The sequence below is a fragment of the Heterocephalus glaber genome, unplaced genomic scaffold, assembly GCF_053883595.1.
Source record: "Heterocephalus glaber isolate CG9 unplaced genomic scaffold, H.glaber_assembly_v1.0 deba00001067, whole genome shotgun sequence".
In the NCBI taxonomy this organism is placed as follows: Eukaryota; Metazoa; Chordata; class Mammalia; order Rodentia; family Bathyergidae; genus Heterocephalus; species Heterocephalus glaber.
Window position 1 is genome coordinate 6,618,810 of NW_028258187.1, and position 13,516 is coordinate 6,632,325.

At 45.0% G+C, this 13,516-nt stretch overlaps 1 protein-coding gene across 1 annotated transcript in view; it reads left to right on the plus strand.

Moving 5' to 3' along the window:
* The window catches only part of Ush2a (usherin), a 692,185-nt gene that overhangs the window by 675,225 nt on the left and 3,444 nt on the right, over positions 1-13,516 (plus strand). The window contains exons 69-70 of the mRNA XM_013066500.3: positions 1,317-1,561; positions 3,949-4,170. Coding sequence (XP_012921954.2) covers positions 1,317-1,561; positions 3,949-4,170 — 467 coding nt within the window. The remainder of the gene's footprint in view (positions 1-1,316; positions 1,562-3,948; positions 4,171-13,516) is intronic.

Genomic DNA, 13,516 nt, shown 5'->3' on the forward strand with positions numbered 1-13,516 from the left:
GCCTGTCCTCCTGCCTCTGGCATGTGCCTTCTGAGGGCGGCTCTCTGGCTCTCAGTCCCTGCCACCCTGAGTGGCGGCTCAGTGAGCTGCCCAGGCTTCGGAGCTGGACCCAGCACGAGGCTGAGTGGACGCAGACCTCTGAGGGCCCTCCTACTGTCAGCCCCCTTGACACTGTCCCGCAGTGACCCCAGTTCGGCTCTGGTTCATCCGGGTTTTCCTGGCTTAGTCTGTTTCTCGCAACTGACACCACAATTTAAATGAGGAAAGGGGTCCTTCTTTCGGCTCACATTTACACCCCATGGTTCAGTAGAAGGGTCGGTGGGTCTGGCGGAGGACAGCCACTCAGGTCATGGGGACCAGGAAGCAAAGGGAAGAGGGAGGAGCCAGGGAGGGAGATACCTTCCAGGACACGCCCCAGTGACACTACCGACCCTGCCAGCGCACCACAGTGGACAAATCCACCACAGGGTCCGCATGAGCCAACCGCCTTCCCAAACCTGTGCCTCTGCAGCATGAGGCTTTGTGGATTCATTCCAGGTCTAAACCCTAACACCAGGCCCTGTGCACAAGGCTTGAGATTCCTGCTGCGGTCCCTCCTTTGGCCCTTGGCGTAGGACCTGGCTCAGGGTAAACGTTTATTAAACATGAGCTACTTCTGCATGATGTGCAGAGAACCCTATAGACCTTCAAACATGAGCAGAAATCAAGGGTAAGTGGTCCCACTGCTGAAAGATTTATTTCCATGGGACGCACTCCCAGTGCACTTGACTGGTGGTTTGCAGACCTTTATCTGTTTCCCAGAGAGGCCACGGACCGGACCAATACCTGTAATGACAACATGGTAGTGAGCACAGGCTGCTGGCCTCGCAATGGAAAGTGGGGTCTGAAGTCTCAAATTGAGCATGCACAGAACTCAGGAATGCAGCGGCTGTTGATTAGTGCAGGGACCTTGGGTGTAGGCAGCTCTGCAGCCTTGACCCACAGCTTAGGAAAGGACTTGGCTCCCGGCACACGGCTGAGAAATGAGACTCCGTCGGGGTTACTTTAGGTTTACTCTAAAAGCTGCATGCCCAGCTGTCTTGTCCAGAAGCATGGCAGGGTAGTAGTTATTTCCACCCCCAAACAGCAGTGCCAGGAGTCTCAGCAAGGCCTGTTAGCTGCTGTATAATCCGGGAGACCTTTAGCCCTTACCCCGCCCGCACACAAGGGTGAACACAGCTTCCCTCCCTCCTGCTTTACTAACAGATGCCAGGGTGCAAGATGCCAACATCGCCTTCTGAAATAACCTCTTCCTTTTCTTCCTCTGCCTTATGAAGGTCTGGTGCTGACAACTCCTGGAGGAAAGAGGGGCTCCGGGAGCAAAAGCGGAGAATTCTACAGCGAGCTGTGGTTCATCGTGTTACTGGCGGTGCTGGGCTTGATCTTATTGGCCATTTTTCTGTCCCTGATACTACAGAGAAAAATCCACAGGGAGCCATACATCCGAGAGAGGCCCCCCTTGGTGCCCTTTCAGAAGAGGATGTCGCCTTTGAATGCCTACCCTTCGGGGGAAACCCCAGTGGTGCGTATGGAAAGGGGTGGCCCTTGCCCTGTTGCTGTGACTGGCTTTTCTCTTGGGGGCAGATGTCTCCAGTCATAGTAGCAAGGATCTAGAAGACAGCTCTGTGCCACTAAATGTGAGGACCACAGGGGTCTCGCCCTAGCATGGCTTCCTCACAGCAGAGTCCACCTGGAAGCCTTAAAAACCCCTATTAGGGCCGGGGATGTAGCTCAGTGGTGCTGCACCTGCCTCACAAGCACAAGGTCCTGAGTTCAATCCCCATTACTGAAACAAAAAACCCTACTGATGGGGGTGTAGCGCATTGACCGAGCATGTGTTTAGCATGCCCACAGCACCAAACCCAACAGCATTGCCACCAGCCTTATCCCGGGAAATCCGATGATTCCATGGAGCCAGAGGGTTAGTGATTTTTTTTTTCTTTTTATTCCAAAAGGGACTTTAATGCATAAATAACCAGGGATGAGTTTTTCTGCTCTTTAATTGTAAGTGGGAACAGTGGAGAAGAGTTGTATGTTGAAACCGCCTGGAAGTTTAGAGGTTATCAGACTGTGATATCTGGAGGACCAGTCGTGCTGGCGCACACCTGTAGTTCCAGCACTCGGGAGGCTGGGCCAAGAGGATCACTTGGAGTTTGAGGCCAGGCTGGGCCACATAGTGGGTTTAATTCCAGCCTGAACTACGTACTGAGACCCTGTCTCAAAAATAAAAGGAGAGGGAAGAGAAGGGAAGGCCACAGTGCTCATTCCGTCCTCGGCCGTGGCAGCCCAAGCCACTGAGAGTGCATGGCTCTCTGAGGCGCCTGCTCACCCGACTCCCACAGTAGTCGGGCAGAGGTCACGGTTGGGGAGCCCCGTCCCCGCCCCCGAGACGACGGAGGAAAGGACTGAAGCCCCTGGCCCTGTGCACGGCTAGCGTCAGGGAGAAGCACACAAGCACCGTGTGAGGCTCACGTTTCCGGGGGCCGGTGTGGGAGGGGGGCGCTGGCTGCCGGGGCTGTGACCCGGGGCGCGGGCTCGATCTCCGCTGGCCACACTAAGGAGAAGGGACCTTGCATTAGGGGCTCAGAGTCCTTGGTGACCCCGGGGGAAGCATCTGAACAGGAAGGAGCCGGATTGGCCGACGCAGTGTCCCACAGGAGCTTGTCATCCGGGTGGGGCAAGGAGACGTGCCTGCGCACGAGCACGTGCGCACAGAGTGCAAGGCCCTTCCCTCGCCTGCACGCTGGCCTTCCCGGTGCCGCTGGCCTGTCCCGCACACCCGCCCGGTGACCAGGTGAGGCCCCTTTGTGCACTGCACTCACTGCCAGACGGCTCCTCTCCACTCTGAACAGACGCAGGCCGAGAGGTGCCAGAGACCAGAGCTCTATATTTTATTGACGTTTTTCTAGGGTACGAGGCACACGGTACAGCTAAGGCCATGAGTGGTCTTACTCGTAGTTTAAGTACCGATTTGGAGATGCTTTGATTTGCTACAAAACTAAACAACTAATGCCATAACTTTGGACAGTGTGCAGTTAATCTCCACTCACCGGGTGGGTTTAATTGCAAATCCTGAGTGGGGGCGGGGGGTGTGTGTGTGTATATGATTATGCTGTGTTTGGAGAAACACAAAGAATTTATTTAAAACAGTTTTAAACAAGCACTGATGACCCCGTTTTTTCTCAGTTTGACTCTGTGGCTGACATATCTGATGTGTCTAGCAGCGTCACCCTAAAGAGCTACACCATGCACTTCGAGGTACCTCTGCATGCTGCATGGATGCATGGCCTCTTGCGTGAAGTGCTGATCACCCATGGAGATGCAGGCCTCCTCTCCTGATTGGAACAGTTCAGTCAGAAGCCCACATGTTTAGAGCAGCTGGGTTTATCTTAAGGGCCATTCTGAGTCTGAAAAGTAACTTTGTCTTGCTGATGTTAATGTTAGTATCAGACCAGGTTTGGGAGGCTGGAATCCTGTAAACTGTGGAACAATCATGAATGAGAGGGAGGGAGGGAGGGAGGGAGGGAGGAGTCAGTTTCCTATACCAATCCCGGACGCCTAACGTGAAGTCCAACCCGCGCTCACTCAGTGGGCGACCAGGAGAACGCTGTTCTTCGCTGTGGGAAGAGGTGTTCTCATCGTGCAGGTCGGTGTGGACAGGCAGCGGTGCCTGGCTGGTTCCCCTCGGGGAACACGGGCTGGAGCAGCAGTGCGTGGGCGCCCCAGGCCCCAAAAGCGCTGGCCGCCCCAGGCGAGGGAGCCAGAAACCCCGCCACGGGGCTCAGGCCTGAGCCACAGGAGGGCTGGAGTCAGCCATTCCCCTTCGGAGACCATGTGTGAGTTGCAGTTCCCTGCCCAGCCCAAGCCCATCTTCCCCACGTGAATCACCCACAACGACTTCCTCTTTAGGGATTAGCTGATACCAGAATCCCTCGGTCAGGGACACCCACGAGTCTCCGGAGCGGCCGGAGCGTGTCTGTCCTGAGGATCCCCAGTCAAAGCCAGATCAGCAGAGCCTGTTCCCAGGGCTCCCTGCACCACAGCGCCAGCCAGCTCGTGGACATTCAAGACAAGAAAGTCCTCCTTGATGACTCGCTGTGGGAAACCATCGTGGGCCACGGCAGTGGACTGGTGAGTGGATCCCAGGGCGCTGGACGGTTCAGCTTCCGGGGCTGCCCCTAGTAGGGAGAACGGACTGGTTTGCTGTTGTGACTGCAGGTGCTTGTAAGCAGGGTAGATACTTCGTTGTGTTCTTCTGGTATAAAATAGACACTGAAAAGATAAATGCATGAAAAGGAGAACAAAGCAACAGGTGTGCAGATGTGTATTGAGGTAGAGGCCTGGGACAACACTGAGAGAAAAGGAAACCTTGTAAAGTCCAGACGCCTGGACACCAGCAGAGATGAGAAACAAAATAGCCCCTCACCTGCTTCCGGCTGGCAGCCAGGGAGGGGCATCTCCCGGGGCAGGTGTGCAGGTGAGGGAGTCCCAGCAGTCAGCGCAGATCCTGAAATCCCAGCTACTGGAAGATTCACAGCCCTTGCAGGCTCGCAGCCTAACTGGGTTAGAGGCTTGAAAACTGCACTGCAGCGTGGCTTCGGAGATGGACTCATTCCGTCTCCAGGTGAAGCCCTGAGTGCTGCAGCTGGGGACTGTCCCAGAGGGGACCCATTGCCTGAACAGGGACTGCTCTAGGGGTCAGAAAGCCCTGCATAGTCCCATCTCTGGGACGCCAGAGAGTCCACCTCGCTAGTTCAGTGTCACCCAGAGGGGTACACAAGGTGCACCCACCAGAACCTGTGGGTCAGGGAGCCCGATGGGGAGACTGTGGAGTGGGCAGGCTCAGGACCAAGGGTCACTAAAGAGAAAGAGCTCGAGTTTCCACTGCTCCCCAGCTTGACTCTGTGCCTGATATATCTGTGTGTGGAGGGGGCTAAGGCATTTCCGAGGGACCCTGCCATGACCCCCAGCTGCAGCCCTGTCCCCAGCATAAGGACTGGGAGAAACTGCTGCAGCCAGGGGAATTTTACCTGGTCAGCTGTGAGCCACTCACTCGTGCTCAATGCCTGGCGAGTACTGCAATTTAAAGAAGTGGGGGAGGAATCCCCTCACAGTCACCCAGAGCCCCAGCCCCCTCTGATGTCTGACTCCCACTCCATGGTGAGCATGCCCAGTGTAGCGGCAGAGGGGAACAGAAACACTTCCTGAATCTGCACCCATATGCACTCCCTGCATCCGGGCCCTGGCCTTTATCTGACCGCGCATCTCCAGTCCTCTCCCTCTGAAGACCTGGTCCCACAGCAGGGCCCAGGCCAAGGACAAGCGCTTCGGGGCCCTTGTCACTGCTGCAGCCTCCCCTACAGAGACCCAGTCAAGCAACAGCTGCCATCGAGCATGCCTGGGAAACCCACAGGGGCCCCACTGCAGGAGTGACCACATGCACTCTGCCATCCATACCACACCCACCTGAGATGTTAGGGTAGCTCCACTCTTGTGCAATCTGCAGAGCAGTGAGTCTCCATCCAACTCTGATGTGCTGTGTGCGGTCACCTAACTCACGGATCCTGACCAAAAAGGCTTAGGGAGATTATGCTAAGGTCCTCAGCAGGAAACAAACAACATCACACTACTAATGGATCGCCAGACACATCAGTAGGAGAAGACACATCTGTAGGAGAAAGCTGCTTACTAAGAACCCATCTCATACAATAGCATATCTATACATTTATGATGCATCCTAAAGTTTATAACGTTCTAGTAATAGATTCCAAAGATACCAAAGTGGATGAATGTCAGAAAAAGAATCCAAAGGAAAGCCAACATCACAGTGCATGCCTAGAATTCCAGCACTAAGAGGCCAAGCAAGAGGAGCCCAAGTTGTAGGCCAGCTTGGGCTACAGAGCAAGTTCAAGTTCAACCTATCTCAAAAGACCAAAAACAAAAACCGTTCCCACAATCACAAGAAGAATCCAAAGATGAATTTTTAAAAGCTCAATGAGATTTAAGAGAGTATAGGAAGACAATACATGGTATGAATGAAAAATTTATCATAGGTAAAATGAAGAGCTCTATAAATCTGAAAAAAATTCAATCAAAAGCCTCAGCAACAGACTTGATTAAGCAGAAGAAAGGATATTGGAGCACTAGGACAGGTTTTTGAAACAGCAAGTTCAGACAGAAATCTTAAAAAATAACAAAGAATGGAAACTGCACACAAATCTTCAGGGTACCATTAAAAGATCAAATGGCCATATCATCGGCATACCCAAAGGGGAGGAAATAAACGTTAAGGCCATAGAAAATGTATTTAATGAAATAACAGCAGAAAATTTCCCAAATCTTGGGAAAGGTATGAACGTCCAGGTACAGGAATCCTCCAAAAACCCCAAATAGAAACAATCAGAAAAGAACCTCACCATGATGTAATCAAACTGTCAGAAGTACAGAACAAAGAAAGCATTTTATAATCTCCAAGAAAAAAAATCCAAAGTCACATTTAAGAGTAAGCCCTTGAGAGAGAAGGTGAGCCGGTCCCAGCACCTAGAAGGAAGCTCCCCGCCACCATCCCAGGCTCCTAGGGCAGAGAAGGTGAGTTGCGCAGGTGCCAGAGGCACATTCCCCCCACCCCATGGAAATGAGAAGACACATAAACAAGCCTCAGAAACAGACTTCCAGATCACCTACAGCAACCCCAAAGGGAAATGAGATGGAACAATCTGATACTCAACCACTTTGAACTGGCAACAAAAGAGGATCTGGGAAAAATGAAATCAGAAATAATTACTCAGATAACAGCAAAGATTTTGCTCATGGTGCAAGAGATGATTAATAAATCTAGAGAGGACACAGATAAAAAATAGAGGATCTGAGGAACATGATGGAATCCCAACATAGGAAACAAATGGAATCCATAAAACAGATGCAAACAGATTTCCAGGAGATTAAAAACTCCAGCAAAAGTCTGTGCAGCAGAATGAACCAATGTGAAGATAGAATTTCACATATAGAAGATAAGATTGTAATTAGTGAGGAGGAAAAGAAAAATTGCTTTAAAACTGTAAGGGAACATGAGAAATCAATCCAGCAGCTGCTAGACGATGCAAAGAAGAATAACATAAGACTGATTGGAGTCAATGAAGAAAGAGGAGAGAGTGCAGATGACATAAAAAAACTTCACAGAAGTGATGGCAGAAAACTTCCCAAGGAGGGGAAAAGAGCTTGACATACAGATAAGTGAGGCATATAGGACTCCAGCTAACCTTAATCAAAAAAAAAATCTACACATAGGCATATAATAGTTAGGATTCCAGAAATCCAACAGAAGAACAAAATTCTACAAGCAGTGAGAGAAAAGAAACAAATCACATACAAAGGAAAGCCCATCAGAATCACAGCAGACTTCTCAGTGCAAACCCTCAAGGCAAGAAGACCTTGGAGTGATGTATTTCAAGCCCTAAAGGAAAACAGCCTCCAACCCAGATTGATGTACCCTGCAAAACTATCTTTCAAAACTGATGGAGAAATAAGATACTTTCATGATAAAGAGCACATCAGGAATTTCATGAGTACCAAACCAGCACTCCAAAAAATTTTAGACAATACCCTAGGAAAAGACAATGAGGATCACAACCCCAGGAAACCCAGCAGAATGAACCCATTGGCCGTGACAAATTAAATGCAAAGGGGGAGAATCCAACAAAAAGAAAAAGTCATGACAAGGCTTTTAAAACTTTTAACTTCATCTCCCTAATGAGTGTATAATTCAATCTTATTATTGTACTGATTAGTATTTTTCTGATTCTAGAGTTGCACACCATTCCTTGTGCTATACTGGCTATTTATCATCTTCTTATATCTACATTTTAATTGGGTCATCTATTAATGAGCTCTAAGAATTCTTTATATATTCCGGTCATAGGTTATATGCATTGGAAATATGGTCTGTTTAAGGACTACTTTTCATTTTAATGATGTCATTTAAAGTTCTAAATTTTGATGGAATCTTATTCATTTTTTTCTTTTATACATCATGTCTTTTGTATCCTAGGTAGTTCTTGGCTACCCTGAATTCATAAATATTTTCCCTTATAATTTCTTCTTAAAGTTTTATACTTTTAGGCTTTCTTATTTAGGTTCATAGATCCCTTTAAGTTATTTTCATGTATGGAAAAAAAGGGTTGAGGTTAATTTTTTATATACGGATACCAGGTGTTCTAGTGCCATTTGCTGAAAACACTATCTCTTCCTCGGCTCTTGAATTGAGTTTATATTCTATAAAATGCTAATGTTAAATAATCTTTCAAAACTCAGTGGACCATATATGTGTGGTTCTATTTCTAGATCCTCTGTTTTTTTCAAATGATCTATATGTCTTTCCTTACACCAACACTGCCTTGATTACTGTAGCTTTAGAAGAAGTCTTAAAATTAGGTATAAAACATCTTCCAACACTTTTTTTTAACTTTTCTAGGTCCTTTGTACTCCTACATAACTTTTAAATTTCAATATCCAATTCTTCATTTATAGCAAGTATACATAGACCTGAATTTTTATATATACCTTGTGTTTTCTAATCCTGATAAATTCAAATACAAGTTCTAGGGGCTCCTAGAGATTTCTTAGTATTTTCTCTGTAGATGATCATTTCATCTACATAAAAGATTTGCTTCTACCTTGCCAATCCTATCCTAATTGTGTCATTTTATTGCCAGACTATTTTGTTGGGGCCTAGGTTTCAAAGTTTAATGGACAGATAAAGAGTAAGCATATCTGCCCTTGTTCCCCACCTTAAGGAGAAAGCATTGTATCTTCTCCATTCATATAAGGCATTCTTGCTGGAAGTATGGAGTACATGTCTTTAATCTGTTGAGAAGGTTCTGTTCTACTTCTAGTCTCCTGATAGCTTTCACCATGAACAGCTGTAGAATTTAGTCCAATACTTTCTCAGCAACTAGTGACAGGATCATATGGCTTTTTGTTTTCCTCTGACTTTTGGGGGTGGATCTTCCAATGCTGAACCAACACTGCCATCCCTATAACAAAACCACTTTCTACATCCTGCCAGATCTGACTTCTAATAGTTTGTTTTGTTAAACAAATTTCTATCTATGTTCATACTTTTTTCTTTTATTATATTTATCCCGTTTTAGGATTAGCACAATGTTGAGTTCCTAAAATGAGAGGAGAAGTGTTCCTTTTTTTTCTGCTTTAATTGTTTGATATAATTTATCAGTTAAAATGTTTATGAGCCTGCTGTTTTCATATAGGTAGGTCTTCAAGCTAGGAATATGCTTTCTTTAATAGGTGCTATTCAAATTTTATATTTCCTCCAGAGTTAGTTTCATTAATTTGTCTTCCAAGTGCTTGCTTCGGCAGCACATATATTAATTTGTCTTCCAAGGTACTTCTTAGAAGTTGTCAAATTTATTTCAAAAAAGATTTTTGTAACATGCTTTCTATATCCTTTTAAATTCTGTAAAATCTGTGGTAATGTCTCCTAGATCTTAATATTGTAATTTAAAAAATGTATAACTGATATTGTGTAACAGGAAGAAAAGGTCTAAAAGAGCAGGGGAATTGGGAGGGGTAGGGGAAAGGAAAAAAGGGAAAAGAAAAAATAGGAGAAAAGGAAAAAAATGGAAACAGAGTCTTTGTAAATGGGAAAGGGTGGAAGGGGTGAAGGGAGGGCAAGGGAAGGGAAAAAAATAAGAACCAAGATACTCATGTAATGGTACAAGATCCCAAAGATGAATGTAACTGTATTTTATACCTAAAATGTACCAATAAAGTTAATGGGGGGGGGGGTAAGCCCTTGACTAAGAGCAGAAACCCTACAGCCACAGGAGGGCACAGAATGATGTATTTCAAGACCCAAAAGAAAATAACTGCCAACCAAGATTACTATAGTCAGCAAGTAGCAATCTTGAGAAATAAAGACCTCCCAATATAAGCAAAAACTAAGGAAATTCACTACCCTGAGACCAGGATTACCAAAGATACACAAGGGAGTTCTACATCCAGACGTGGAAGAAAGATAACTACTATCATGATAGCATGTAGAAATAAAATCCCACTAGAAGAGTAGATACACAAATGGGAAAGAGAAGAATCAAACATTATCAATACACTAGGTCATCAAACCACAAAGGTGATAAAAGTGGAAGAATCAAAGAATATTCAAAATAGCCAGAAAAAAATCAACAAAAAGCAGGAAAAGTCTGTACCTTTCATAAATAACTCTGAAGACAAATAGTGTTAATTCTATAGTTAAAAGATTCTGGCGGAGTGAATTTAAAAACAAAACCCAACAATGTGCTGCCTCCAAAGATTCAAATCACCAGTAAGGACACAGAGGCTAAAAGTGAAAGGATAGAAAATGGTGTTTCAAGCACATGGAATTCTAAAACAAGTAGGAATAGCTATGCTTACATCTAACAAAACAGACTGTTTTATTTACTTGGGCCAAAACACCCAACATCCAAAGTTAAACAAGGAAGATTTATTGTAGCTTTCAGTTTGTAGAGGTTTCAGTTCATAGCCGACTTGCTCCAAGGCAGGGTAGCATGGCAGAGGAGAAACAGTCCATGGCATGGCAGGCAGAAAGCAGGTGGCAGCAAGACTCCCTTTTCTTTATATTCCATCTAGGCTACAAGCCCATTGGTTGGTGCCACCCACACCCAGAGTGAGTCATCTCTCTTCAATAAATCCATTTAGCCACACCTAGAACTATGATAACCCAATCAGTGGGCTGATCCAGTTATCACACCCATGATCCAGCCACTTCCCAAAAGCCCCATCTATAAACACATGAGGCTTTGAGGGGTATCTAGATAAAATCCATGCAACAGACTTTAAGACAAAAAAAGAAGAAGAAACAGAAAAGATCACTATACATTGATAGAGGGATCAAATCAATTCATGATTATAAATTTATATGCAGTTTACAGTTAGTAATGGAACACCCATTTTAGAAAACAGTGTTAGATTAAAGGAAGAGAGAGCCTCCAATATAATAACAGTTGCAGAGTTTGGTACTCCACTCTCAACAAATGGGTAGGTGAACCAGATAAAATATCAAATAAACATTAGAATTAAACTACACTGTAGGCCAAATGGTCTTAACATCTTACTGAAGATGTCATCTAACAGCTGAAGAATGCACAATCTTTTTATCAGTGCATGGAACTTTCTCTAACATAGACCATATATGAGGCTGATACAGGAAATAACACTGGAGAGGAAATATAAAATATTATATCTCCCAACCTGTTAGATGTCTGATATGCCAAGCTCTTGTTCTCTAAAAATCAAAGAATGAATTCTAGGAACAATGGAACTTAAAAATAGGAAGGTATTTGATAGGATATCTCCTGAGAGGCAGGAGAGGTCCTGAATGGGTAGCTCAGGGACCCCACTTTACAGAGGAGCTTTATAGAGTGAAACCCACATAGGTACAATTTGGGCTACAACCATTATCAACTAATAAGGTCACAAGTATAGTCACTTCGGTAATCGTGGTCCAACTGGGAAACAAGTCACATAACAAGTGTGGATGGAAAGAACAGAGATTCTCCTAGGAAGTGGTGGGTCCAGAGGTCTCTGGTCACCACCAGGGTGGCTGACGTCTGTCTAGACTTCATTAGGCCCAGTGTTTGTCCTTTGAGGAAGTATACAGGTCTGGTCATCTCATCTTTATCTTGAGGCCTGACCTTCAACAGATGTGTCTCCAGCCACAGTTGTGATGTGACTCACCTTTGTCCTGACTCTCTCTAGCCCTATCTGACTGCCTATAATATTTCTACCTACCTCAGCTATCTATAATAATGTCACAAAAGAAGTCTTAACTAATTCAGAAAAATTGAAGTCATATCATTTATCTTTTCTGACCACAAGGGGAAGAAACTAGAAATTAGGTAATCCATTTAAAAATGGGCAAATGGGCCAGGGATTTAGCTCAGTAGTTCCACCACCTGCCTCGCAAGCAGAAGGACCCGAGTTCGATCCCCAGTACAAAAAAATAAAATTAAAAAAAAATAAAAATGGGCAAATGATCTGAAGACACTTCTCAGAAGGAGAAATCCTAATGGCCAATAAACATATAAAACGTTTAATATCCTTACCTATAAGGGAAATGCAAATCACAACCACAATGAGATACATCTAACCTAGTTAGAATGGGTGTTATGTAAACAACAAATGCTGGTAAGGATTGGAGGAAAAGGAATCCTTATACACTGGTGGTGGAAGTATCAGTATAATCACTATGGAAAACAATATATAATTTCCTAAAAACTACAAATATAAGTATTTATGATCCAGCTATCCCATTCCTGGGTGATAAAGTTAGTGTACTGAAAAGATATTTGTATATTTCTGTGTAATGCAGCACTGATCACAAGAGCTAAGACATAGAATCAGCCTAGATGGCTGCCAATTGATAAATGGATTAATAAAATGTGGAATAGATACACCATGGAGGATTATTTACCATAAAGAATGAAATCCTATCATATGCACCAAAAATGGTTTTAACTGTAGGATATTATGTTAAGCCAAATAAGCCAGACACAGAAAGACAAGTATTGCATGTTTTCACTATGGAAACTTAATAAATAAAAGACAAATCAGAATGGGAGTAAATCCTGATGATATTGGCAGTTTTAGCCCCAAATCTGCTATCAGCAGCCTCTTCTGTTCAATATTTAAGTGGGGCAGGGAAGGTAGCTCAGTGGTAGAGCACTGGCCTACCTACCATCTGTAAGGTCCTGAGTTCAAGTTCCAGCACCAGGCAAACAAAATACTCAGTTTCCTATTGGTGCTGTAACAAACTACCACATAATCTGTGGTTTAACACAACACAGATGTATTATTTCACCATCTGAAAGGCAGCAGTTCAAAATGTGTTTCACTGGCTGGAATCTGGGTAGGCAGAGTTGCTGTTCCTTCTTTTCCCATCTTCTGCCATGAGCCTCCTGATTTCATGGCTCATGACCTCTTCCTTTCATCTCCAAGGTGAACTTCATCTTTCCTGAGTTCATCCAGTGGTACAAATCATCGCCTCTTATAAAGGCAGCCTTCCATTGTCTAGTATTCCTTACAAGCCTGGGTGGGGCCGTGATGACTAAGATCCTAGCACTGGCTCACCAACCCTCACGTTCCATTATAGGACCTGCCTGGAAGTCTGCTGGGTTGTCATACCATTGGTGTAGTTAGATAATAAAGAGCCAACTAGGAACTGGCCCCTCATGGTTGTCCTTCTGTGGCAGAATTACCATCTCCATTTCTCTCAACTCTCTGCATCTGCTCACAGGCTCTTCGCCTTTCTCTCCCAAGTTCTCACTTTTCTTCCACTGAAGAGTTGATCCCATTTTTTGTTATTTTGCTATTCAATTCCATTATTCCATTTCACATCTCAAGTTTTTAAATGGCAGGGATAATTATATTAAATTGACATGAATAATTATTAATGGATTATGTT